Genomic DNA, 27,806 nt, shown 5'->3' on the forward strand with positions numbered 1-27,806 from the left:
AATATGACCTGATTCCAGAAGGTACAGATTTTTATTCTGTTTCTTGCAGAAGATGGGGTTGCTGAAGCCCCTCAACTAGTTGAAGTCTTCAACCCTTCAGCAAGGGCTGAAAACTTCAACTAGTTTAAGCATGTGTTGTATGCAGTGGATATACCATACATGCATTTTCTTTGTACAGGTTTCAGTACAAATACATCTGTGCTCCCTTCCGCTGAAGATCTTTCAGTTCTGCCGGTCCCTTTTTTTTTTTTTTTTTGAATGACTTATTAAATTGTTTTGGTCTCTGAACTCTTGAGTTTATACTTTAGAAATAACCGTCATTTTTGACATTTACATTCTGCTGTAATATCCGCTTTTCTAATTTTACTTTTGAGACAGTCCTGAGGGCTAGCTAGTTATTTGGGCAAAGGCAGAAGCTAAGGAGCTTCATGTTTTGAAATCAGCAGGTTGTACACCTCCCAAAGACCTTATGGGACTTTTGTTATAGTGGCTGCTAACTGGAAACCTTGTATATTGGAGTTACTGGTTCTAGACCTCATTATTCTTATTTACTGCCCTTTGAGATAGAAAAGTATTTAGTCTACTCGCCATCTGCTAATTTTTCTTCCTTTCATTTTTGCCCTCTGTTACCATCTCTTTGGGATGGCAAGCCCTTTCTTTTATTCCTTACGGATTGCTCTGAAGCTAAGCAAGGTCAAGCCTGGTTAGTACTTAGACAGGAGACCACCACTGAATTCCAGGCCAGTGGAAAACATTCCAAAAGGCAGTAATAAACCATTCCATGATGCTGCCAGGAAAACTGCAAGGTTGCATCCAAGAAGCACCAAAAGTTGAGTTCAACTTGAAGGCATCTTTGCCTTTAGTGGTGTTACATAAATTATCAGCCACGTATAATCTGATTGGTTAAGTTCTGCTAGATGTATAGAATTCCCATTGGGTGGTCTCATGCACAAAATTATTCGCTCCACTCTTGTTCTACCTCAGGCAGCTTCGATCAGTGATTGTGTTGCTTCTGAACAACTGATGTTTTATGCTGTGTTTCAGGAATGTAGTAAAAAACAGAAGAATGATGATCCACAAAATACACCAGTTGATGTTCTCAGTTCAAATGATGAAAACAAAGAGGTAAATTCCTTTTAGGAATCTCTAAATCTCATTGCTCCCAAGCCAGTTTAAATTAGTCCTGACTAAGTACTTCTGAAGGCAGCTGGCATGAAGATAACCTCCTTCTTCCATTATTTTCAGCATTTAGTTGCAACTTACTCTTGTGGTTTCCAGCCAGCGTGTTTTTCTTTTCTTGTTCAGTTTCATAAATTCTAGTGCAGCAGATGGATTTCTGAGTGCCAGAATATTGAAAGGATTCTAATTCTGAAGAATTCCCATCATGTTACAATCCTGATTTTCCTGATCATACATTCCACTCTAATATCTATCTGAGGATTAACAAAATGATTCTGCATTTTAAAGTAAGCTCTTTGAAAGAAAGCATGTCCAGAATCCCATGGCAATATTTAATTCAGTACAAGTAATCATTCTTAATTACTTAACTTAATTCTCAAAGTACGTAAGTAGATCTTTAAAATCACAGGAATTTGTTTCAGCTCACTATTAAAATCTTTCAGAATCTAAATATCATTTCAATCAGAATATTTCACAGAAATATTTCAGTGTTGTGGAGAAGTATGTAACCAAGTGACCTAAGTAAATGCTTTCTTGCTGCCTTGCCCCAGTTACATCTAGCCATGATCCAAATGTATGCCAACTACATCTTTGGTCTGGCTTGGCGCCAGGATGTTGCGTTGATCTTGCCTCTAGCCCCAGTGTGAAATAATGTTACATCCTCCTTAGCTGTATGAGGGTTAAAGTAGTCTTTTGCAAGGTCAGCCTCAACTTGGGTAAAGTTGGCGTGGCTTTGTCCTCCATTATCTTGGAGGGAAGTCAGGTGATTGGCAGTGACTGGGAACAAAATCCACAGAGGCAGGATAGGGATTGGTAACAGAGACAGCCAATTTCATGCCAGTGGAGTATAAATTGAATTGAATTGAACAAATTAAATTAATTTAGGCTTTCTACCCATTCAAGGATGTGGGGGGAGGGGGGGCGGAGAATTAACTTGTCAGTAGGGAAAAGCTGTTAGGATTCTCTTTAAACCAGACTTGGATTATTCAGTGGGGAGAGGATTCCTTCAAATAAGGAACTAACCTAGTAAAGTGAGGTACACTGCTGTCTTCATCTGAATAATAGCATTCAAATTATAGGGGTGGGAGTAGGGTGAAACTTTGCCACTTTGCTTTTCTTTCAACCAGCTACTTTTTTCCAAAGGCTGGGGGGAACCTCTGATTGATCAAAATGGAGGGGGTAAAATTAGGGGACCTACAGGTTTAATTAAGGGCTGTGCATTTTCCTCCATAATTCAAGTGTAATACACAGAGCTCTTACCTATTGTATAGCACCTAGTAGTTCATTACTTATTATTTCTATATTACTGCACTAGATTTTTTTTTGTCATCACATTTTCTTGATGGATTTTTTTTTAATGTATTCATTTCCAGAAAAGTGAATTCCATAAGTTGGCTAATGCTAAAATATTCCTTAGTGACTGCCTAGCTTGTGACAGTTGCATTACAGCAGAGGAAGCAGTCAGAGTTTTCCAGCAGAATCAGAATGAGCTCTTCCGTGTTCTAAACCTTAATAAGGTAAAGGGGGTGGTGTTTATATGCCTATACATGTCCAGAAAGTTTTCTGCACTAACATGTCACTTTGAAACAGCCTGGTACATCCAATCTCTTGTTCCCCTTATTTTGCCTTCTCTGTTTCCCTGTTTTCAGGCTTTATCCTCTGAGATCTTTCCTTAAAGCTGTTCTCAATTCTCCATTACTTCTTCCCATACTCATGCTATAGCCAAACATCTGTTACTTGTTCCTTATATCACCAACTCTTCAAAGCCATTGTTTCTAATTAGTGACTTCTCAGTCCCTGAAAAACAATGTTGTTGATGACGATCATCGTTTTCCCAGGGATATGATTTGAATGGTATTTTTTAAAATTCTTCCCTTCTTTTTTAATTCCACAGATCCAGTTTATCGCTAAATCTCTTGGCATCAAATTTTGAATAATTCTAATGCTTGCCTTTTTATCTCACTGCCACGATTCTGGTTCTCCATTTCTTTCTGAGTTACTGGAACAGACTTACAGTTGATCTCATTTGAAATCTTTTCCTCTCTTTCTAATTGTTATTGCATACCATTTTGCTTTCCTTTTTAGCCTTTGCCCTGCATCCTTCTCGCTTCCTGCATGCAATGTGGACAGCCTCACCCATTCAAAGCTTTTCATTTGCTTACTCTGCCCTACCTTTCTTCTTTCATTCAACACACCCACTTATTTGCTTCTATCATTAATCTTCCTCCTACTCCTCCTTTTCTTTTCTAATCAAAAAAATTCCTTCCCACCCCCACATTGGATAAATTTTTTCTTTGGCCCTATTTTAGTTTTGGAACTTTTCCCCACCTGATATTCAGAAAGCTCCTTTGATTAACCTTGTTAAATAAATGTTTATTTAGGATTGAGGGGGGAAAACCCTATTTTCACTTTACTCCTTGATTTTTTTTCTCCCATTTCCTTCTGGTCTCTTTCCTATTGTTTTCTGTTTATTGTTTAAACGTGAATCTGTGAGCAGGCTTTTGCTTGTGAATGTATCTTCTGGATATTTTATGTTACACCTTCAAACGCTGGGATTTTATCTTTGTTTTCTATTGTTATTTTTTGTTTTTTATATTGTCCTGATTTAGCTATTTATTAAAATGGGGGATGTTTTGTTTTTTCCTAATGTTATATGCCACCCAGAGTCCTTTAAGATTGGGGCAGGTTATAAGCATTGTAAAATATATAAATACTGTAAAATACATACATGCAAGCAAAGGATCAGTGCAACCCAAGTCATAGTAGGCATATCCATTGAAGAAATAATTCAGCATGGACTTCATGATAAATCTGAGTTTGTTGCTACAAATTCTGTAAATTATCTTTTACTAGATTTTGTTTCTCCTGAAAAAGAAAAGTCCCAAACTGCTCACATTCTGTGTTGAAGAATCAGTAGATGTTCAACATATTTTGACCAAAGTGTAACTCTAGAGATTTTTAAGCAGAGTATAATGTGAGACAGCATAACTCAACTGCAGAACACTTTTTTGAGTTCAGATGTGTCAGAGGTTATTTCGACATCATATTCCCTACATTGGCTGCCTTTACAAGCCGCAGTGGAATCAAAATTCATGTCATGACATCCATTGCAGATGCGTAAGTTGTGTCGTTTGTGTATTGGTGAACACACCTGCGGACACCAATGGCTCCCTGATTAAATATTCTATTTGCCGTCATAGGAGAACAGTTCTTCAGTAAATAACTGAGATAGAATCTGTACCTTTTGTTCTCCTCTTGCTCTTCCTTACTGCCACAGGAATTGTCTTCCTGGTTCTTCATTTTTTTTTTCTTTCTACATATTATCTAAGGGGATGTGCTTGGAGAAAATGCAGTTTAGATCTTTGATCACCAAATTTACAATTCCACAAAGCAGTTTGCCCCTAATTCTTAAGTATGGGAAAGCAGGAGACCTTGGCTGAGCTAAATTGCAAAAACAGAGCCAAAAAGTCTTTTGTTTGTTTTACATTATAGGTCTCTGGCTTTGGGTTTAAGCGAAAGGTGGTAGCTGAGGGCTGTTTTTTAATTTCTCAAATTAAAATTTAATTAAATTTTATTTTAATTATTTAATTTAATTTAATTTAAAATTAAATTAAAATATCCCAAAATAGTGGGAGCATTGTGAAAACTAAAATATCTACAACTGCTTCTCCCAATCAGGGTTGCTGAGGCACTAAGGTAGTCATCCAGGCTGGTGTGCCTTCCTGTGGCTCTTGACAGATGTCCAGAGGAGCTGATGCAGACCCAAAGGAAGGCCAGTAGCCACTAGAAGCTACCATTTTTCTTTCACTGCCTGAAGAAATAAACTGTAGTATGATGGCCAGTTCAATTTCGTCCTCCCTCTCTTTTTCTTGCCTTAATGAGGGAGAGAAGACAGCAGAAACACCAACTCTTTAACCCAGGGCTTTATTTGCCTTAGTAGGAATTGGCACCAGGATGTGAAAAGCCAAGTTCATTTCTGTGTGAAGCAACATTGTTTAATGTGAGAAAGCCATCTCTTGCATAAGCTAGGCTCTAAACCGTTGCACTTAATGCACTCATCTGTTTTATTTTGTTTTCCAGAAGTGTGATACCTCAAAACACAAAATATTGGCAGTATCTATATGTCCTCAGTCCTTGCCTTATTTTGCTGCCAAATTCAATCTCTCAGTAACAGAAGCAGCTAGGAGGCTTTGTGGTTTCCTCAAAAGTCTTGGTAAGTTTGCTGTTAAAGGGAGAAAAGAAAAGAAAGCTGAAGACAGCATTAAAAAAGTTTTTTTGGTTTTTTTTTTGCATTGTTGCTTCCTAGGCAGATTTTTACGGCATGTGTGTCAGGGTACAGGCAAGGGTTGCAAAATGGTTGAGATAAGTGAGTTGTTTATGGACATGACCACAAATGTTATAAATGAGGATATAATTGGGCAGTTAAGGCAATACAGCCAAGGCAAGATCACATAAAACCTTTTCGTTATGTTTTTTTTTTTTCACAATTAGACATCTAAAAGTTCATTGTGCTGTTGGCAAAAAATAAAAATGTCTAGTACAAAGTTTTAAATCTTTCCAAGATTTGTACATCCCCTGGAGATAATCAGCTGCCATGAAGAGGTTTAGAGGGAAAGACCAGGATTGTATCTGTTGGCCCTACCTCCTCTCCTTATCCAAAGGTTTAGGCATCTGGGCTGACATCTGGGAAGAGAACTACATGCTTCCGCCTGGATTGTACGATCCTTGCCCACTGCTTTTGCTGGGGAGAGATGATATAATTACAACCTCTTCTTGTGGAAGTAGACATCATTTTGAATGCAAGAACAGAAGTGAACCTGATGTCATACACATATATTCCTTTACATCAATCAGTAGTTTCCTCAACTAAAGTATCAATATAACAGTTGATACTAAATTGATACATAACAATACCCAGTACACCGCTTGAAGGAAAAATAACAGGGGAAGGCTATTGTTAGTTCAGCTATAAGCTGATATCTTAGAAAGCTGTGGCACAGGAAAAAGAGAAGTTGTTATGCAGCTGAAGATGTCTTCAACGCTTGTGTTGTTTTCACATTTCATCCTGTGGATGGATCACTATTTCTTTTAAAATTACCTTGCCAGTGAAGTTATAAGATCACCTATTAAACCTTCTTATCCTCTTCCCTGCCCATGCTGTGGATAACCCAAAGGGCTGCCTTAGAAATCATACAGACCTGATCTGGGTTTTCAGCAGCCAGAGATGGGCATCTACCTCTCCTACAGCCTGATTCCCATTTTCCTCAGTATTTGAATGGAGAAGATATAGTACAGCCACAAGCACATCTCCATTTAAAAGGATCTCAAGAGATAATTGGAAACGTTCTGCTCAAGTGCTGCTGTCAGGCAAAACATAATACTGGGCACTAAATGCACAATTTATAGTGTGTACTTTGTCCCAGGGCAGCTTCCAGATGTTTCCTGTGGTTTTGTATTGCCCTTCAGAACAGAGCAAGCCTTGCTTACTTTAGAGAAGCGCTTAATTCATGGACCTCCAGAAAAGTTGCCCATGTCCTTTACATTTGAAAGTAGATCTGGTGATCCATATGTATTCTCCATCTTCAAGTCTTGTTCTTTTTCACCCTCCGCTGCCCTAATGAATGATGAAGAATCCAAATAGGGAAGGGATAGTAGGAAGGACAGTAGGACAGCAGGAAGGATAGTAGGATAGTAGGCTGCAGGGACAAAAGGTTTGAAGATCTGATCAAATTTCTCAGCAGGAAGGAAGGTCTGTTAGCATATCCTATAGAATCAGCAAATAGATTGCAGGTGGATTAGAGATTATCTTTTAAATTGCTTCCTGGGTGGGTGGATGGAGGGGTTCCATTTTTTAAATGTTCTCCGCATGAAAAGTTTCTGCAAATAAAGGTTGAAGAATGCATAGGACACGTGCAAGAAACAGCATAGCCCAGGAGAAAAAAGTAATTCAGTTCTGTAATTGACCTGTTCTCTAGGAGTACATTATGTCTTTGACACCACAATAGCTGCTGATTTTAGTCTTCTGGAGAGCCAGAAGGAATTTGTGCAACGGTACCGCCAGCAGAACCAGGAAGAACACGCCTTGCCAATGTTTTCTTCCGCCTGTCCAGGTGAGAAATCCAAATACAGACCTAATTTACTTTTCCAGTGTTCACTGTAATGAGGGATGAGTTCCTTTAATAATGATGAAGATGGTGGGTTTCCTGAAGTTTGATTTTCTCAGTTGGCTGTCTTAGAGTTTCATCTATGTGTTGGGAAATTAGATTTTATTTAAAAAAAACATAGCAGCTAAGAAAATTCTGTTTTTCCATTCAGAAGGTTGGTACCAGTTTCACTTCTGTAATACTCCTTTGCAGTTGGTAATATGCAGCACTACATTCTCACAGAAGAGACATCCTGTTTTGGTTTGTTTTTCCCATTCCTCTCTCATAATGTTACTCTTTCACATTGCTAACAATATAGTTTATATCAGGTCAACTTACCCCAGCTTTCTTGTAATGGAGCATTCAAGGAGTGTGGTTCAAATGCTCTGATTTCCTGCCACTTCCCTAGGGTTTTCTTCTCATTTTTTAAAAAAGCATTATTTTTCAATCCTCTGCATCATATTTGTCTCACTGATGTTGGCAAAGCAGTTCAAACAAACAATGTTACAGAATAACATAATGCAGAAATAATTTTTAGCATATGGACAGAAACCAGTATCTGTTTCATCTGGAGAAACATAAGTTTAAAAGTTACTTATTTTCATCTGTGTCCCACATTCCAGTATGTAGATGAACTACTGTATACTAATTTTCAGCCACGTGTCTTTGGATATCACAACCAGTAAGGGAGAGAGAGGAAGGAAGGAAGGATGGACGGATGTTAGTTTAAAACATATATTGTAAATGTATTCTAGGTAAATGTGTTCTAGGTAAATCTGGAGCCAAGACAGAATGGACAAAGAAATTGTGGAAGAAGGCCCAACAATTTTATGAGTTATATTTACTGGGAGTCAATTTTAATAGAAATAAAAAGAAACATAAACTGAACATATATGTTTTATTGCTGTAGTCCAGGTTTATAAGTAGAGAGAGCTGACTGGCCACATACATAGCTGGATTCTTTTATCTCCATTGCATTTTACTTCCAAGTAAACTCATAACAAATAGGCAGTAGCGCCAAAACTCATAGACCCTTGCACATTTTGTTGTTTTATTTTAATATAGAAATTTATAAGACCACCCAACTCTACAAGACTCTGGGTGACATACAGTAAAAGCAACCATAAAATGCAGTTAGTTGTAAAATTCAATTGTATTCTGCCTTACAGCTTGTCTGGCAAGTAAAAAGGAGTTGCTAAAGTTTTGGACAGATGAAAATTGATACTTCAGGCATTACTACTGCAAAGCCTCCTATAATTTCAACTGGACACATGTAAAATGTTTGGCTGAAATGTTCAACTTTTGGACACTCCTACAGAATCTTATCATGATTGTAATGTGTTCAGCAGAGGGTTCAGCTGAATTTTCAGTCTTAGCTATAAGACTGTTACCAGAAAACCTGAAATCTCTGTGCCATGACTCTTCTTTCCTCCTCTTCCACTCCCACGTTAGCATTGGGGCTTCTCACCCTTTTCTCAGCCAGCTCTTCTCCATTTGGACTGAAGCACAACCTTGGTTGGGAAGAATGAATGGCAGCTTTAGTCCAAGACACACAGGGCACAGGGCTGTGAATGGCTAATATAGACTGTCAGCAGTGTTTCTGTAATGAGGAAGTGCTCTGGGTCTGGGCTTCAGCTTTTCTCTAACCATATTTCTGGAGTCCAGCCTTGGAGCTGACTATGCAGAAAGGGCTTGGGTGCTTGTATCAATGAAGATAAACCCCTTCTGGAGCCTGCTGCTTATACACCAAGACAGTGTGCATTATCATGCAATGGCAAATGTGAAATTGCAAGGCTAATACGTTAATACGCTGAATTCTGCTTTTCTTCCTATCAGAACAAATACTTGGAGGTCACTCAGCTTACATAGTGACTCATGCTATAAACCGGTTCTCGGCTTAGCTCATTACACTTTGCTGAGACTTGTTTGATCAGAAATTATGAGACTCAGAGGCTCTGGAAACTCACCTTCGATGTATAGCATGGAGATGAGTCATTGCAATTACTTTTGGAGACCTCCATCTTTCTTTCAGGGAGTCACAGCTGTATTGCACGTTGTATTTTCTTTACATAACCTGTAACATGTGTTTCAAAAGGGAACCAACCAGTGTATTACAGCAAGCTCATTATTTTCAATTTAAAACACCCTCCCAATGTAAAACATAATGCCTCTTTTTCACTCTTTCTCTCGCTATTGGAAGCTTTCTATCTGCAAATGTGAAAGGACCAGAAATTCATTTATGTGTAGATATGAGGGTGAAGCCAAGGAAGACGAGGAGGGAGGATAAGGAAAAGCAAGTGCACGCTCAGATAAGTTGGACAGAAGTGTCAGCTGGCTGCTATTGCTTGTCCTAGGCTTTCAAGAGGGAACGGAGAAGACTTGCAAATAGGGAAGAAAAAAATTACATTTGTTTTTCTAGATGGATTCAAAGCATCTTTGTGGCTTCTTCTGAACTAACCTAAAGAAGAGCCTTTTTATATGCATTGACAGAAGAAAGAAGCACATCCACTAAGAGTCTTTTTTGGATGTGATGACTGAAGAAAAATGTGTTGATTGAGACTTTGCTCCCCCAATTAAAGCCCTGGGAACTCAGCCAGTCTAGAATATACAGTTCTTCCTATGTGTCCTGCCCTAAGAGGAATTCTCAGTGGGATGCCATTCAGTGTAGTGGAGAACGCATGCCTCTGGCAGTTTATGTTGCTTTTGCCCCCTTTTTTAAAGAGTTGTTAAAATACGATACTTCAGCACTGACCAACATCCGGCAGCCATCTTGGCTTTCCCACAGGGCCTTGCATATTTTTATTTACTTATTTATTTCCCAACTCTAGGCAGCTCACACAATAGGATTAAAACATCAATTAAAAATAAAAAATACTAAGTCATTCTAGAACATTATGGGAGGAATAATGATTGCTATTGCAAAATACTGTTGAAGTGTCATTCTAATTTTAAAGAGGGCCCAGTACAGGTATTCAGGCTGGCTCCTCCTAGGATTTTTGAGGCCAAAGATCTGCCTGACTAACTCAGAATGTTGGCAGCCATTTATGCAGTCCAAAATAATTTCTCATTAAAAGAAATCTCAAAGCAGTTTAAAATCAAAAATTGCAATTGCAATTTAAAAAATGGGTTTCTAATTAAAAACCTTGAATGAAACATATGTCAAGATATTTTTGATTGATGCCTAAATTCTGTTTCATTAACATCACCATAGTTCACAGTAGCAAGGCAGGGAGTTTCAGTCCAGTTCTTCTGAGGTTCGTGCTTTCCTTCACCTATCCAGACATGCAGTAGCTGTTGTTTGCTCTCTGTGATGCCATCAAGTAGTCAAATGCGATTGGAAACGTAGTGTCATCACATTGTTATGTTCATTATATAGTCCCTACTTGGATAATGTTATGTAGGAAGAGGAAAAAAATCTAAAAATGGTGTTGCAGGAGTTTCAGATCTTGGCTATAAAAAGACTTGAAAAAATGTGAAAAATCATATTTCTGGGGAATCTTATTGTACCTCATCCAAATGTTCTTGCAGCCCTGAAATATTTGCAGAAAACATTTGGCACTGCAAAAGCAAAATATTGTAGCCTTACTGATAGCTTCAGCCCATCTTCTGCATATTTTCCTTTTTCATACATGCATAGCCTTGTGTGTGGCCTTGTATTGTTGAGGCTGCTAAATCCAGGCACCCAACTTGGTACCTTCTGGCCTATAATTTCAGCAACGGCAGGATGCTTATTACTGGCATTGAAGAAGAAGATATCCTTGCTGAAAATGTATGGAAATAAGTTGGATTTGCTGAACATCAAGCCTGGAAATAATATTGGAAATGTAAAATTTTCCTGTGAATCTGGCATTCACTCCTGAAGCAACCACACTGGCTCAATTCTCATGTAACAATCCAAGTCTTGGGAATTTTCTCAAAGGCCTAATGTCTGCAGGCTGATGGTCCCTAGGAAGGCTGTTCAATGCTGAGATTCCAGAGAGCAAACTAATTACATCCACATGGCTTGCTGAACAATTTCTTTCTTCATTATCAATTCACCATCACAGTGACACAAGTGTACAGTATTTTTGAAACATGGCTTTGTGTTTGTCTTTTTCATGTAATTAAATTTTAACTTCTTCAGTTAGGAATATTCCACCCACTTCAATCCCTCTTTTACTAATTCTGTTTGTTCCTTCTAGGTTGGATCCAGTATGCAGAGAGAGTCCTGCCCAGCATGGTAATTCCACATATTTGCACTGCGAAGTCACCACAGCAGATCATGGGTTCCCTTGTGAAGGGTTATTTTGCCAGACAGCAGGTACTGGTTTGTAGTTTCTGATTTGGGGGATTTAACTGTGTTTGAGAGCAAAATGGTCTTTTCAAATCCTGGTCTTTGATGCTCGTTCCTGGGATCATTTTAAAAAGGGTTTTATCAAAGTTAGAGTCTGCTTCTAGTAAATACGAGCTTTATAAAAGCATTCAGCCAACTTGGAATCTTCTCTGACATCAACTTGTGCTCCTGGGCAATGCGGGCAGGCTTTTGCTAGCACTTATCCCTTGCTACTAGGACACCTTGTTGTTAAATGAAGGGCTAGAGTGTGTATGTGAAATCTTCCTGATAAAGGGCAGCACAGTATGTTTATTCACTGGTTTCAGTGATTTGCCAGTTCTTATCTGCTGTATTTTGGCTCCTTGGAAGGTTTTGGTGCCAGCATTCCAGGATCCCCATGTCCCATATGAGCAAAGACCATGGAACTATAATGTTGTCCTGGCAGTGCCCAGACAATTACATTATATCCTGTAATGCCAAGGTCTGCATTGCAGGACAGGGACAGGTAACGACACGTCTCCCTTGATGACCCTTCCTATTCTGTCTTCAATTTAGAGCAAAATTTAGAGTGCTAGATTGCTATTATTTAAAAGATTTATGTGGCCTCTCATCTTAGAGCACAACTCTGGGCAGCTCACAACAATAATAAAAACTACAATCCGTAAATTGTTCTGGGTCACCATTGCTGTAGTCCAGCGCACCAGCCCCTGCAGGGGGGATTTCATTTAATCACTTTTCCATATATACACTGCCTCTCCAATGTAGATGGTTCACCAAGCAAGCCACATATTAAAAAACATAGGGAAACAAATATGAAGGCCGACCAGGACAGACTAAGGGAGTCTAATTTCCAACCTAATAAAATCTAAATTCCAATAGAAGAGAATATCTGATGATGTTACCTAGTTGGGTAATGAAATGTCTGCAAGCGAACAACCAAGCTCAGAGAGTACCAAGAACTCCACCAAATCCAAATTCTGTAAGAAACGCTTTGTGAAAAAATGTCGCTGTGTATATGTGTAATGTATTTTCTTTTTTCTTTTTCCATCAGAATCTATCCCCTGATAAAATTTTCCATATCATTGTGGCCCCTTGTTATGACAAAAAGTTAGAGGCATTACGAGAAGACTTTTATACCCATTTGTATAACTCTCAAGATGTAGATTGCGTTTTAACATCAGGTAGGTATCTTCTTTACAATATACTGCAATTGTATTTTATTCATTTTAAAAATTTATTTTAACAAGGACATTGATGGGGGCATACAGTCATGTAGCAATAAGGCTGGCTCTGTAAATATGATTGGGCATTTTAAGAGAAAGAGAGAAGGATTGGCAGGTGGGATGGGATGGTAGTTTACATTTTGAAATATTGTGATAATGCTCACATTTTTCAGCTTTGACATTCTATTGGATTATTTTTGTGTCTGGACATATATGGGGACAGGAGATCCTTCTAGTAAGATCTGTCCTGATCATATATAAAACAGGCAATGGGGGATGCACTTTTAATAGCAAAAGGATACATAGATGCTAAATTCTCTCCCCACCTATAACTTAACTTCCCAGAATCTTTCTTCATGTGCATTTGACATTCAAACTGAGACTGGCTGGGAGAAATGTATCAGAGTGAAGTAAGCTGTGATTGAGAAGACTGTTATGCTTCTGTCCTTTATATTCTTTAAAGTGAAACATGCCAGGGCCAGCCCTGTCATTGGGGAAAAGGTTGAATGTCCAAGGGCAGCATAAGGTTTCCAACTAGTTTATTATTCTTCTAGTTTTAAGAAATTGAGAGCTGAAGAGAGGTCTTGTATAATTTTTATCTCAAATGCCAAATGATTGTCTTCCAGTACTAATGAATCTTGATTTGTTATTGGGGACAAGGAGATCATAATTTTCAGTTTCACAGGGACAATAAAAATGTATTTGGCTACCGCATCTTAGTTAGGTTTTTAGCACTAAGTGTGCATAATAAATGGGAGAATGCCCATCTTGGCCTTGAAGTACAAGAAGAAGGTGAAAGCACAAGGTATCAGCCAACATCATGCAAGAGCATGTTTGATGATAAGAGGGGTAACCAAACAAACAAAAAAAATGACTAACCAGCATCAGCAGCTACATTTCACTCTGTTGCTGGATTGCCCAATACTAACTCAGTGCCCCTCGTTTCCACCCGTGGATGTGGCACTTAAAGAGAAGGGACAGAACCCCTTTCTCTCTGCAGTTACCAAGCAGCATTCCACCACACTGCCCTTGGCTGACTTCCCCGGAAGCCCATTTGTCTCTTCTGACATAATGAGAGCTTAGAGGATTCAAGATGAAGCAGGACATTTTGATGGAAGGGAATAGATCCCAAAAGCTAAAAGTAAATCTGGACTGGACCTTGACTGGACCATGCCATTGATTTTAAAGTCAAAGTCCTTTGAACGTTAGTTATTCTGCAGTACGTTGTGCTAGACCCCTGTCTTTTACCCTGCAGCCACATTTCCTTGCCATTTATATATTGAGTTCATTGAATGAGAAAAATACATTTGTTGCTGTCATGGGCAGGAAAGGTAGTATAAACTGCAACAGGAAGCAGATGAAGTGCAAGAACCAAATAGCAAATGAAATACAACTCAAGTAAAAAAGCATGCAGATCGGGACAAACAAATGTGTGCAACCAAGAAAAAGAGATGTTTAAAGTTACAGTGAGTAACTCTGTGAAAACATCCAAGTGGAATCCAGAAACAGTGAAAAATGGGAAATTCCTTGCCCAAGGATTGAAAAAAGGATTGAAAATTGTAGTAATTTCTTGATACAGCTTTATGGTGTGACCACAGTGTGGCTGCCCCATCTCAGAAGGGGTTTTACAGCTTTGAAAAGATACAGAAAAAGGTAGTTCTAAGGATCAAAGGGATCCTTTTGAAGTTCTTCTCTATTAAAAAAAAAATGGAAACATTTGAGATTTTTTTAAGGAGTAATGCTTTGGAAATGTGAAAAAACTCTGCCCCCCCCCCTTTATTTTTATAATACTAGGGTCACCCAGTGAAACTGGCTGGTGGTAGATTCATGACAGATCAAAGAAAATACTTTTTCACATTATGAAATTTACTACCTCAGTGGGCTTCTCCAAATTATCAGATTTATCGTGACCAGAAACGAGATGCTGGGCTAGATGATTCTTTGTTCTTCTCATGTCCTGAACAGTATAAAAAAGACCTTAGCAGATAGTAACTCAGTAACTAGCTGAATTTGGCTGATTTCTGAAGCTAACTAAGGTCAGACCTAGTTAATATTTGGATGGAAGCCCTCCGGAGACTCCAAAAGCTGTCGTCTAGATAGAAGGGTTTGAAAAAAAAACTGTCTAAGAGAAAGAAGAATGTAATAAAGTGCTTCTCTGGAAGATTCATTTTCATCCACTCTTAGTGGTCTTGTTATGTATTTAAGAATGTTTTCTTCCTACAGGAGAAGTCTTCCAAATGATAGAGCAAAGAAAAATATCACTGAATGAAATAAGTGAGGTGCCCTTTGATACCTTGTAAGTAGCTTTGATAAGCTTTTCTTTTGATGATTTTCCTGAAAAGAATCACCTTTATGCATCTCCATCAGATGAAAGCATTTCAGAAGCACAAGTATGAATTACTATGGCCTTCACATTTCGACACTATGTAATGCTGTGATCCTGTTAGGAGTTGGCTTGTTTCAGCATGCCACCCTTGTAAAACTCAGTTGCATATCCAGAGATCCTGATCGAGCTTGGGTAGCTTTGGACTATACTGACTCCCACCCCCATCACCTCTGTTGTCTGCTGTCCTTTAGCTCCCCTTGGCAGAACTAAAGTATTATCCAGCTTCCTTCTCCCCTTCGTCTTCTTTATCAGCAGACACAAGAAGAAAGGGATTGAGGCAGCCAGCAGCTCCTCCCTCCCTCCCGCAACACATGTGTAGGCGACACTGGAACAGCATGATTGCTCAGCAGCTCCCATCCAAGCAAAATATTGACGCTGCCAGATAGGTTGGCTTCTGCTAATGTGAGCTTCTACATCCCCTGACAGTTACACTCCAATATGCACTCACTCACAGTGCGAAAGCAAGAGCTACTGCTGGGCTACTGTAGAGGTGATGGAGTGCCGTGCCTAGAATGCAGCACTGGGACACAGTCTTTGCTAGGTTGGGCTGATGCTGGGCCTACATGCCCATCCTGGAGATGCACTTGCTATAGAAGCGTGGAATGTTTATCATAGCACATAAGTGGGATACCTCCTCATTGCAGGATGTTGTATGGTTTGGAAGTAGTAACACCTACTCTTTCAGAAGGCAAACTGCTACTTTACTGTGGCACAAATGCCATTTTTAAAGCATTGGGTGTTGCCTTAAAATCTAAGAATTATATTATGGTGCAGGTCTTCATAGCCCACTGCCCGTTTTATTAGATACGTTGTCTTTGGCAATATTTGTAAATATATGTATTTTAGTCTACCAGAAACCAAGCAGCCAGGGAAGACGAGATGTGCTTACAAGATCAAATATACAGTCAGGTCCAGAAATATTGGGACATCGACACAATTCTAACATCTTTGGCTCTATACACCACTACAATGGATTTGGAATGAAACAAACACAATGTGCCTTAACTGCAGGCTGTCAGCTTTAATTTGAGGATATGTACATCCAACTCAGGTGAATGGTGTAGGAATTACAACAGTTTGCATATGTGCCTCCCACTTGTTAAGGGACCAAAAGTAATGGGACAATTGGCTTCTCAGCTGTTCCATGGACAGGCGTGTGATATTCCCTCAGTACCCCAATTACAATGTGCAGATAAAAGGCCCAGAGTTCATTTCAAGTGTGCTAGTTGCATTTGGAATCTGTTGCTGTCAACTCTCAAGATGAGATCCAAAGAGCTGTCACTATCAGTGAAGCAAGCCATCATTAGGCTGAAGAAACAAAACAAACCCATCAGAGAGATAGCAAGAACATTAGGCGTGGCCAAAACAACTGTTTGGACCATTCTCAAAAAGAAGGAATGCACCGGTGAGCTCAGCAACACCAAAAGACCCGGGAGACAATGGAAAACAACTGTGGTGGATGACCGAAGAATCCTTTCCCTGGTGAAGAAAACACCCTCCACAACAGTTGGCCAGATCAAGAACACTCTCCAGGAGGTAGGTGTATGTGTGTCAAAGTCAACAATCAAAAGAAGACTTCACCAGAGTGAATACAGAGGGTTCACCACAAGATGTAAACCACTGGTGAGCCTCAAAAACAGGAAGGCCAGATTAGAGTTTGCCAAACGACATCTAAAAAAGCCTTCACAGTTCTAGAACAACATCCTATGGACAGATGAGACCAAGATCAACTTGTACCAGAGTGATGGGAAGAGAAGAGTATGGAGAAGGAAAGGAACTGCTCATGATCCTAAGCATACCACCTCAGTGAAGCATGGTGGTGGTAGTGTCATGGCGTGGGCATGTATGGCTGCCAATGGAACTGGTTCTCTTGTATTTATTGATGATGTGACTGCTGACAAAAGCAGCAGGATGAATTCTGCAGTGTTTCGGGCAATATTATCTGCTCACATTCAGCCAAATGCTGCAGAACTCATTGGACGGCGCTTCACAGTACAGATGGACAATGACCCAAAGCATACTGCAAAAGCAACCAAAGAGTTTTTGAAGGGACAGAAGTGGAATTTTATGCAATGGCCAAGTCAATCACCTGACCTGAATCCCATTGAGCATGCATTTCACTTGCTGAAGACAAAACTGAAGGGAAAATGCCCCAAGAACAAGCAGGAACTGAAGACAGTTGCAGTAGAGGCCTGGCAGGGCATCACCAGGGATGAAACCCAGCGTCTGGTGATGTCTATGCGTTCCAGGCTTCAGGCTGTGATTGATTGCAACGGATTTGCAACCAAGTATTAAAAAGGGAAAGTTTGATGTATGATTATTATTCTGTCCCATTACTTTTGGTCCCTTAACAAGTGGGAGGCACATATGCAAACTGTTGTAATTCCTACACCATTCACCTGAGTTGGATGTACATACCCTCAAATTAAAGCTGACAGTCTGCAGTTAAGGCACATTGTGTTTGTTTCATTCCAAATCCATTGTGGTGGTGTATAGAGCCAAAGATGTTAGAATTGTGTTGATGTCCCAATATTTCTGGACCTGACTGTATGCAAGATAACCATTCATAGCTGCAGTTATCGTTGATCACTATTTCTTCATTGTTTTTCATATATGTGCGCTGTCCTTCCAAATTTGATTTGGTCGTGCATATATAACAATTGTTTATTCCTATCAAAGGGCTAAATAAATACACATATCCATGTAATATGACCATGGGTGGCAGAGTTTTTGGTTCCCTGACTATGGTTAAGTGGCATGTGTACAGTGCATCCTTCCCCAATCTAGAACTCTCCCAAAACACTGCACTACAGCTCCCACAATTCTCAGCCAGCAACAGCCATGCCTGAGATGGCTGGGAATTACAGAGATTATAATCAGGCATATTTAAGGGGCCCTGAGTTGAGAAAGGCCAGGACTGGCATTTATACAAGTGATCTTAGTCTTCCACCTCTTGATCCTTCCCTTATTACTTACCAGGTTTGGTGGCATAAAAGAAGATGAGCTAAATAGGCATGATGGAAGGAGATCAGATGGTTACCTAGAGCACGTATTTAAACACGCTGCCAAGGAGCTGTTTGACACTGAAGTGAAGGAGATCACGTACAAAGTATTAAAGTAAGTTGCGTAACTAAAAGTAGGTGGCCTTAAACAGAAACAGAAAATAGCTACTTTTCAAGCCACCCATATGTTTATGAAGAAAATTAATTGAAAACCAAGTAAAACACATCCATAGTCTTTCCTCAGCCCAGCAGGCAGGACATACACAGAGCACTGTATTTGGGGGGTTGGGGCAAAGAGATCTGAAGCACCTTTCTGTTTTTCCTAGAGCTGGACAGAAAGGAGAACCTCTTAGCAGAAGAATTTAAAACTCCCCAGGCAGCCAGCCAGCCAACCAAAGATATGTCAGAAATTAAGTCTGCATGGTGGCAGCCTCTCATAATTAGTTCTTCCTAGGGAACCCTTGGAAAAAGGTGTTGGCCAGTGAGATTTTGCTCTCAAGATCCCTTCCCACTTTTAAAAATTATGGAGGACCCCAAAAGAGCTTTTATTTGTATGAGTTATATTTGTCAGTATTTATCATATTAAAAATTAAAATTGATGCATTTGTAGAATATTTCTTTATTGAATCGTGTAAAAATAACAATATTAAACCTATTAGATATTAACATAAATAAAATATTTTCCATGAAAACCCCCCATATATTTTTAACAAGTAAAAAAAAATAATGAAAAGAGTGATATTGTTTTAAATTTTTGCAAATATCTTTAATATCTAGCAAATACTTTTGATTTCACAGGTCCCTGAGAGGTCTTGGGAGACCCCCAAGGGTCTTCAGACCACACTTTGAGAAACGCTGGTTTAAGCTAAAGTTTAGATGGGAAAAGACCATGGTTTTCATTTCCTGATCTAGCAGCTTAAATAAAATCAAAACCAGCTAGGCAGCTTTGTTGGCAATAAAATTTTCCTGTGGCCTTGACCAACCTTATTTACATGTTTGTTTTGTATACAAGCCTTCACTTCATGGTTCCAGGGTCAGTATTAGATTGTTTATAAAACACTGTGCAGAAAGCATGCAACTGTTTATCAACCATTGCTTATTTCTGTTCTCTAAATCAATGTTTAAGAGGTCCTATGAGCCTTGGAAGGCTGTGACCCTCGAGCTGTAGAGGCTTTCACGAATAGGCTTTCCAAACAGGAAGCCAGCCCAGAAGGCCATTTTCTGCGCCTTCGGAGCCTGGCCTCTTTGCCTGGATGGTAAAACTGCGCTGAATTAGAGAGACAAAGTCTGTTCCTTGCTATAAAAGACCAAGACTGCAAATGCTCTTTAAGGTCAGTTATTAGCTTCTCTTTAGGAAGACTAGATTTATATAAATAAAATTAATCATAGTAAAATCAATCATAATAAAGCCACGGTCAAGTTTCTATTTGGGAAAAAGGTAGAACGTTTCATTTGCATAAGAACGTATAAAAACAGCACCTTGGATTAAGCTGAAAGGAGCACCAAGAACCAGTGCAGGGCCAGGCAGTAAAGAATTGGTATCACTGCACTGCCGGCATTCCCTGTTTTTTCAGAGAACAACTACACGTTATTTTACCAGCTCAGCTACTGAGGGCATCAGCCATCAATAGGAAGTCCTAAATCAGTAAAAATACCCCCCAAACCCTGTATCTATGTTTATATGTATTTTTAACTTTTGTATATTGCTTTCCAAAAAAATCTTGAAGCAGTTTGGAGAGCGTGATTATATTTCATCCAAAAATGAGCAACAAAAGGTGGCTTTATACCAGCAGACAGAATTGGTGGAAAGCATTTCTGGCCAACGGGTACAGAGGCTGAAATAGAAAATCCTATTCCTATCCCTTCGCTCGCTCGCTTTGTGGAGGACCAGCCAGAAATCTTTTCTCCCTGTCTTTTCAGAAACAAAGACTTCCAAGAGGTTACCCTAGAAAAGGATGGCGAGACAGTGCTACGTTTTGCAGCAGCGTATGGCTTTCGAAACATCCAGAATATGATTCTGAAGTTGAAAAAGGGGAAATGTTCTTACCACTTCGTGGAAGTTTTAGCCTGTCCTGGAGGTAACCACTAAACCTGAGACTTCTTCTGCATCTCCCAGTACAATTAAAAGGCTGGAGGCATAATTAATCCCTCTGATGTTGCCAGTGCTGACTCCAGATAACTGAGATGATCCATTCCCCCCCTTCTCCACAAAAGCAGCTTTATTATACATACATGTCCTTCAGTAAAATACTCTGTGTAGAGTGTTCCTATCCAGGGCTCTAACTGGCCATGTCTTTTTCAGAATATTCCAGTGCAGCCTTTCCCAACCTGGTGCCATCTGGATGCGTTGGGCTATAACGCCTAACATCACCAGCCAGTGTGGTCAGTGGGAGTTGCAGTCTAATGTATCTGATGGCAGCGACAGGCTGAGGAAGGCAGTTCTATAACATTTCCCACCTCCCCCCCACCCCCAGCGATGTTCAGTATTCTGGGGTCACTGAGCATCTTCAGTCCTCACTGAGCTGGTTTGGGGGAAAGGGAGGGGAGAAAGACTTCTTTGTTTGGTTTACAAGTAAAGGTTTTTTCTTCCCCCCATTTCTCCAAAGTTTGGTTTATACCCTCATCATACTGCCCCATTTCTAATCATATTAACACCTCCATTCTGAAATGCTCAGGTCTGGCTTTATACATAACATCGAGTCATACATCATAGAGTCACTTGATTGTGAGATGGGCAGCTATATAAATATGATGAATGAATAAATAACCATCACCATAATTCAGCCGCTGTCATTACTATTTGTGTACATTATTATGTTTTTGCTCTTTGTCTTGCATTGATTTTTTAGCATGGCACAATTCAGTGAACTCATCACCTTGACACAGACTTCTTATAGCTTCTTTTTAGAGGATCTTATTATATTCCAGGATTGAATTTCCATGTAAAAGTTACTGGGCTTCCAGCAAATGATGCTGGAAAAGTGAAAAAGAGAATGGTCTTGTGGGAAAGAATAGACAGATAAGGGTAAAGGAAGGAAATCAAGATAGGAAACTTTCTTTACGTAGTGCACTGCTGCTAATACGGAATCAGTGCCATTCTGCATTTAATAAAGCTTAGTGTCTCCAAGAATGTGTTATGCCAGTCCAGTTCACAGAGTCATCGGACTACAATGCTCAGACAGCCCTGCCCCTTCAGGTTTAAATTTTGCAGCCTTAAGGTCTGAAGAGGATACATCTGAATTTGAGAAGAACCCTTTGTTGCAACTGTGCATCCTACTTTATTTTATCAGCAATCACAGACTGGTTTACCCCTTCCACATCCAGGTGAGAATGACTGAACAGGGTTGGTGTTAAAACCTTAAGAGGCTGAATTGTATCTATACATGGTAGAGAATGAAAGCATGCTCTCCTTACCCATCTTACCTAGTACACTTGTCCTTCCTCAAACACTGTGTGAAGATGTCATGTTTAATTAGATATGGCATAAAATTCAGGGCACATATAACATGCGGTTGATTTATAGATTTTAGAAATTAACAACAGCACAGTCCGGAACTGCACACACCAGATTTTAGGTGGGGAGACTCTGTTTGTTCATGATATTCATGTGGACATCCAGGGAGGTCAGAGGCAAGGTAAATGAATGTGGAGATGTAAAGGTCACATGCATATAGACCATACAGGATCATGGGGGATAACCCCACTCAATGATTTTCTCTGTTTAAGTAAACTAATTTTTTCTCTTGTTTTGGCCACGGATTCTCAGGTTGTTTAAATGGAAATGGTCAAGCCCAGACTGAAGATGGAAAACCAGATAAAGCCCTGCTCAAGCAAATGGAGGATGTATACGCCACAGTTCCTGTCCAGGTTCCTGAAACCAATGGGCATGTGCAGAAGCTTTATCAGGAATGGCTAGAGGGGGTGGACTCCATTAAAGCCCAGGAATCATTGCATACTAAATACAGCATGGAAAAACCAGCTGCCAACAATTACGATATCAAATGGTGACCAGTCAGATTATAAGACCTGCATCAGGGTTGATGGACCTGCAGCAGTGGGACAACTATGCTATGCAACTGAGATTGGAGGCACAAAAAGTGAAGCGTGCTCAGAACTGGAACTGCTCTTGTTCCCCCACTGGGGTTGTGCAGAGTCAAAATGCAGCTGGCCTCAGTGTAAATGTGGTGAATCATTATTTAATCATAACCTTAACCTGATCATCTTTTAGGAAACAGTGAGTGTCCCACTGTTTCCTGTTAAGGTATACTGGAAAGAAAATCAGGGCATGCTACAAAGTGCTTCACTGCTGACCCTTAGGTACTCAAGGCCTGTGTGCCAAGAATCCAGTGCCATGGATGTGCTCAGAATGATGTCATGTTAAAGTGTATTACTTATTTAAGACTTCATATTATTACCAAACATAGTAAGCCACCAAAATATGATAAAAGCCACCTACTCGCCATGTAGTGTCTACAATATCAGGCCTATTTTCTTAATTATGGTAGAATGCCTGTGAGCTTGAATTAGTTTGAGAGAACAGTAGGAACATCGCCCTCTGCTGGAAATGAATGCTCATTCAGTCAGCTTTATTTAGCTTATTCAACTCCTCTGAGAACAGGGTCCTTTGCTCCTACTACTGGCATTGCTTGAATGTTGGGACCCTGGCCCTTAAGACAACTTGGTAAAATCCTCTAGGTTCAAGAGTATATTTGGGAGATCTGCGTCATCAGCAACAGTGCTGGGTGAATTGGTGAATCTTGAGTAGGCAAAGAGTACTGTAAGGCAGCAGCAAGTCCAGATAGATCACTAAGTCCAATGTACAGAAGAGAAGCTAGAATAAAGATGGAGACGAACATGATAAAGCCAGAATATTTGAAACAGAGGGTTGACCTGATTTAAGAAGTAGATGTATCATAATACTTTAAGTCTGCCTAATGTTGAAGTTCTGTGTGATGTTTTAAGAAAGGATGATTCAGTGACTCCTTCCTAGAAACGCTCATTAATTTTTAGGGCTTTCTGGGACTTGTTGGATTTTAATCCTGATAGCAGAGTCTGTGCAGATCAGTCACTGATAATCTCTCTAAAGAAAGTAGATACGAGAGAGATGCCTTAACATGTGGAGGTTGCAGTTCTGTTCATCACTTATGGAGAGTTCCATTCACAACTGGTCACTCTGTGCTGGAGCAGGCAAAGACCAGATGTTAATCTCATCTTACTCCGGCATCACACTGCCAATGACATTGGAAGAAATCAGCACTTTGGAGCAGAATTGCTAGAAGGGGAACAAGGATAAGACTTCTCTCCACTGATCATATGCTGAATGTGTGTGTGTGTGTCATCAGCATGTGATATCATACCCTAGTAGTTCATGCAGCACTTGGCCAAGAAGATTGCTCTCCCTGGGAGCAATTCTCAGTGAACTCAGAATTTCTAGTAGACATCATAGGATTGTATTTTAAGAGCTGTCTACACAATATTGGGACGCATGAATGTTCAGTACATGCTCAGTGAAAGGAATGATCAGCAGTTCTTATGCCTCAACATTGTAATGTTAATCCATTTTTCCCCTATTCTGAATCGCATCTCTCTCAAACCACAAATATACAAGAATATCCTCTTGAATGCTCTGCTCAGGAAGAAAAACAGTGCCACAAAGATTGGTGATTCTTTTGTTCCATTGTGTTGCTCTTTTGTTTTGTCAAATGCTTTTAAACTCTGCTGGCTTTGGCCTGTCCCATGTTTTCTTTTTCATTAGACTTTTCTTACCTTAACATGGGTAAGCTTGGATGTGATTTCACTGAGAATCCCAAATTCTTGAGTGTTCTTAAATTACCATTATATGAATACATACAATTGGGGTATCAAGACTTGTATGTTGTCCGTTTGAAAACCTAACCTTCAGTTTTAGAGGTTCAGTAGTATCCCAGCTCCCAACAAAGGCATTGGATTTTTACCCAGGAGTAGCTGAATAGTAAAGAGATATAGGAAATCAAGTGATCATAAAGAGAGTTGCTTTTTGGCATAGAGGTAATAGGTAGAGGAGGTGCATTTTATGTACTGTACATAGGGATTGGGCTACAAAACTGCATGCCTGAATTAATCATGTCTTTGTAATGAGAAAAAAGTAACATAAAATGGATACCAGAGTAAAAATACGTACTAAAACATATCTGCATGGAGGAAAGGAATTTAAAATAGCTGAAGTATGTGTGGGCGTGGTGCTGCATTCAAATAAAAAAGTACATTCTGATGTTACTTTTTTAGAGTGTTTGGTGTCCCAGTACGTCAGCCCATTAAGGTATCAAAGATGGGCCTCCACATTACACAGTTAGCTTTGTTTTTTATCACAAGAACATTCTTCTGGGCGTGAAAGATGTTGGTCTTTTCTAGGTATACATTCCCAGTTATGCAATTGAAAAGGAAATTTTGTATGAATGTACCCAAGGGTGCCTAAATCTCTGAAGCAAGGCAAAAGCATAGAAGCACAGTTTTCAGTATCTTCAATGTAATTTATTTTAATTGGGGGAGGGAGGGTGGTTCATTGAGTTGCCCTGGACATTTTTTTCAATTCTAGCTTTTTTATTCTGTTCTTCAGTGTTTGTGTATACAAATGGACAACATCTTATGTTAAATACTAGGGCTATATACACTCTGACAGTAGTTCAGAATAAATGTTTTGGAACTTGTAAAAGTTCAGCATCTCCCTGCTATTCATTAAAATAGCCATATCACTAATGCAGGCTTTTGCATGAGCCAAAAAAAATTGTGGGTCTTTTAAGAATCTTTTTAATAGTGCAATTGGTTTAATGCATCTTTTTTTCAGGCTCATTTAGAAACCTGAGTAAAGACATGGCTGCTTTAATAAATAGTAGAGAAGTGCTATGCTCATGCAAAGTCTAAAGCATGTTCTCTGGATCATTTTCAAAGCATGCACAGCCCTTATGACATAATTTAACTTGGTGTTACACATATTTTAATTGCTTGTAATGTACATGCATGGTAGGCTTTGAAAAATATGCATATCCATAAAGATTTTTAAATAAACAGGACCAGTGTTCAAACTTCTCTGCCAGCATGAGTTACCATATACTGTGTTTTGCTATGGTTGGACAACAAAATGCTTTTTGGTGCCAAAATGGAGCTGTTCAGTGTAAATCAAGAGTTATAGAAAAGTCCTATCACTGATCAAGCAAATTGTTATTGTATGTCACTTTCATGGCACTGCAGTCTGCCAATTTTGCCCCTTGCCCTGGTTGATCAGCCACCACAGAAACAACAGATGAATTTAAAAGCCTCACCTCCTAGGGTTATTTGGATCTTTCTGCCCTCATTGCAGGGTATCTAGTTACCCAACAAAGATAGTACAGAGTAATTCCCAAAGATTCAAGTTTTTCCTGATAGGAAATGGTACATGCTGGACAAAGCTTGTTTCCTGTGCAGGACATGAACATGATGGCTTTCTGTGATGGAAAAAATGGATGGCGTCATCCCTTTTTGCATCTCAAAAAGATATCAACACTCATGAAAAAAAGTCCATAGATATGAAATGTTGTCAATATGCTGGATCTTTGGCTAAGCAAAGTATGAGCTGTAGGAGGTCATGACTACAAAATCTGTTACACATATCAGTTATTTACACCATAATCCTATTAACCATAATGGTTTACACAATTGTCAGCAAATACTCGTAAAGAGAGAGCTTCTTAAATTAAGTTCATCTAGATCAGAAGCATTGGAAGCATATTCTTATTTTAGATTGGAACTTACTTGAAATAGTTCTTTTTCTGATCATTGCATTATTACAAAATATTTAAGTTCAAGATTACAGTCTATTAAAAATATTTATCATTTGTCACCTGTGGATTTGATCGATTACAACCACTGTTCCTAATTTGCTGTGATGACACCTTTGTGGAAGACATGAGTACTGAACTGTCCCCAGTAGACATATCCTGTCGTTTTCTGGAAATTAATAGATAGATCTATGCTAGAAGTAAATGAATGAATAGAGGCAGTTGGGGGAAGAATGCTTGGAGGACCATTTAGCTTCACCTTCAGCTTAAATGGTGACTCATATTTAGGCATTTCCTAATTTTATTTTTAAAAAAGTCTCAAGATTTTTCTATGTTGCCACTTTTTAGTTTTATCATAGGGTGCTTAAAAGCTGAAAGTTTTCATCTGTGAGACAGTCTATGAGTTCCTTGATGGACCTGGTGTCCCGCCATATGTTGCTGAGCTACAACTTCCAACAGCCTCCCCCAGTGTGGCCACAGATGTAGTTTGTAGTTCAGCAACATTTGCAGGGCTACAGATTGCCCACTCCTGTGAAACAACCACTGCCTGTCCTTTCCTAGGAACTGGTAATGTTTCAACAGAGCTCCATCCGTGCCATAGTGCTTTACTTCTCATTTGAATATTGTTTGGGGACCATTGATTTTTTGATGCATGTGTATATGAGCTTTTAAAGGAAAACCAAAAAGTTTAAAACATAGTTTACCACCAACTTTTTAAAAAATGTGTAAACCACTTAGAGTCCAGCTGGATTGCAGCAATGTATACATTTCATAAATAAATGAATAAATAAACGACTCCATTGTAGTGTATTCAAGTCTACATGGGTACAACCATAATAAGTTAGCAGACTTGGCTGTAGGTCTTTGAAATCTTGAGCAGGGGTCACTGGACAGCCCCCCTTAAAGAGCCTCCCTAATGCCGTTTGTGCCTTCAAGCCCCCCCAAAACCACCACCACCACGCAAGTTCCTCTAAATGGCATCACTGCTGCAACCATCAACCTTGGTGGCTCTTGTGTGAATGGGCATAGTCAGCAAGGGTCCTCTACCCACCAATTCTGGGAGCTGAAATCCACACATCTTAAAGTTGCCACGGTTGAGAAACAGTGGCATGGTCAATGCACATAAAACACAGATGGAGCTTAGATCACATCACGCCATTATGGACACCATGCCGATTTTTTTTGACACTCCCCTGTAGACACGTACACACAGATGAGATCTAATATCTGAACCTCACGATTACTAGAGTTTTCCTTTCAATTTAGCAGGAAAATCCAGAGATCCAGTGCAACCCTTCCTCTCTCTGACCAGCTCATTAAGTGGGCTCCTTAACAGAGGTGCCAGCGAAAGAAATCCGGGCTGCATTTTGGTCAAGTTTGGGCTGCTACTATTCATATGGGTGCTCTTGACCAGTAAGCAACTAGCCCAGTTTCTGGGAGTTAAAGGCAGAAGCTTAGTCAAGCTTCCCAAGCTTGAATTAATTCCACATCAACGGATTGTCTCTGGAGAAGGTTAACAGAGACGCGTATCTTTCCTTCCCGGTGGTCTCTGCTCAGTCATCACTTTAGCCGAGTGCAAGTTTCTCCTTGCACTAAAGAAACATTTTAAAGAAAACAAGGTTTTTTTTTTAAATCCACCCTAATCCTGCTCATAATTACAGTTATATCAGAAGATTTCCAAATCGTTCTTAATAGCATACACACATCTACTTCCTAACCGCAGGTTTCATCACGAGGATTCCTGCGGCGAGGGCGTTACGCCGGACCT

General features: G+C 39.6%; 1 protein-coding gene across 8 annotated transcripts in view; it reads left to right on the forward strand.

The window, feature by feature from the left end:
• The window catches only part of NARF (nuclear prelamin A recognition factor), a 29,187-nt gene extending 3,877 nt beyond the window's left edge, over positions 1 to 25,310 (forward strand). For 4 of the 8 annotated variants that reach the window (XM_007437234.4, XM_088133432.1, XM_007437235.4 and 1 more), the window contains exons 3-12: positions 1,045 to 1,125; positions 2,553 to 2,696; positions 5,260 to 5,392; positions 7,155 to 7,289; positions 11,504 to 11,622; positions 12,686 to 12,815; positions 15,081 to 15,153; positions 18,223 to 18,360; positions 20,166 to 20,323; positions 22,012 to 25,310. In XM_007437234.4, coding sequence (XP_007437296.1) covers positions 1,045 to 1,125; positions 2,553 to 2,696; positions 5,260 to 5,392; positions 7,155 to 7,289; positions 11,504 to 11,622; positions 12,686 to 12,815; positions 15,081 to 15,153; positions 18,223 to 18,360; positions 20,166 to 20,323; positions 22,012 to 22,253 — 1,353 coding nt within the window. In that variant the 3' untranslated portion in view covers positions 22,254 to 25,310. Of the gene's footprint in view, positions 1 to 1,044; positions 1,126 to 2,552; positions 2,697 to 5,259; positions 5,393 to 7,154; positions 7,290 to 11,503; positions 11,623 to 12,685; positions 12,816 to 15,080; positions 15,154 to 18,222; positions 18,361 to 20,165; positions 20,324 to 21,441 lie in introns of all 8 variants that reach the window. The other 4 variants (XM_025172559.2, XM_025172560.2, XM_088133433.1 and 1 more) reach the window with 4 other exon arrangements.
• The last annotated feature ends 2,496 nt before the right edge of the window (positions 25,311 to 27,806 follow it).

The sequence above is a fragment of the Python bivittatus genome, unplaced genomic scaffold, assembly GCF_059951505.1.
Source record: "Python bivittatus isolate LINGU-HERP-01145 unplaced genomic scaffold, Pbiv_v1 ctg000080_np1212, whole genome shotgun sequence".
NCBI classification, from domain to species: Eukaryota; Metazoa; Chordata; class Lepidosauria; order Squamata; family Pythonidae; genus Python; species Python bivittatus.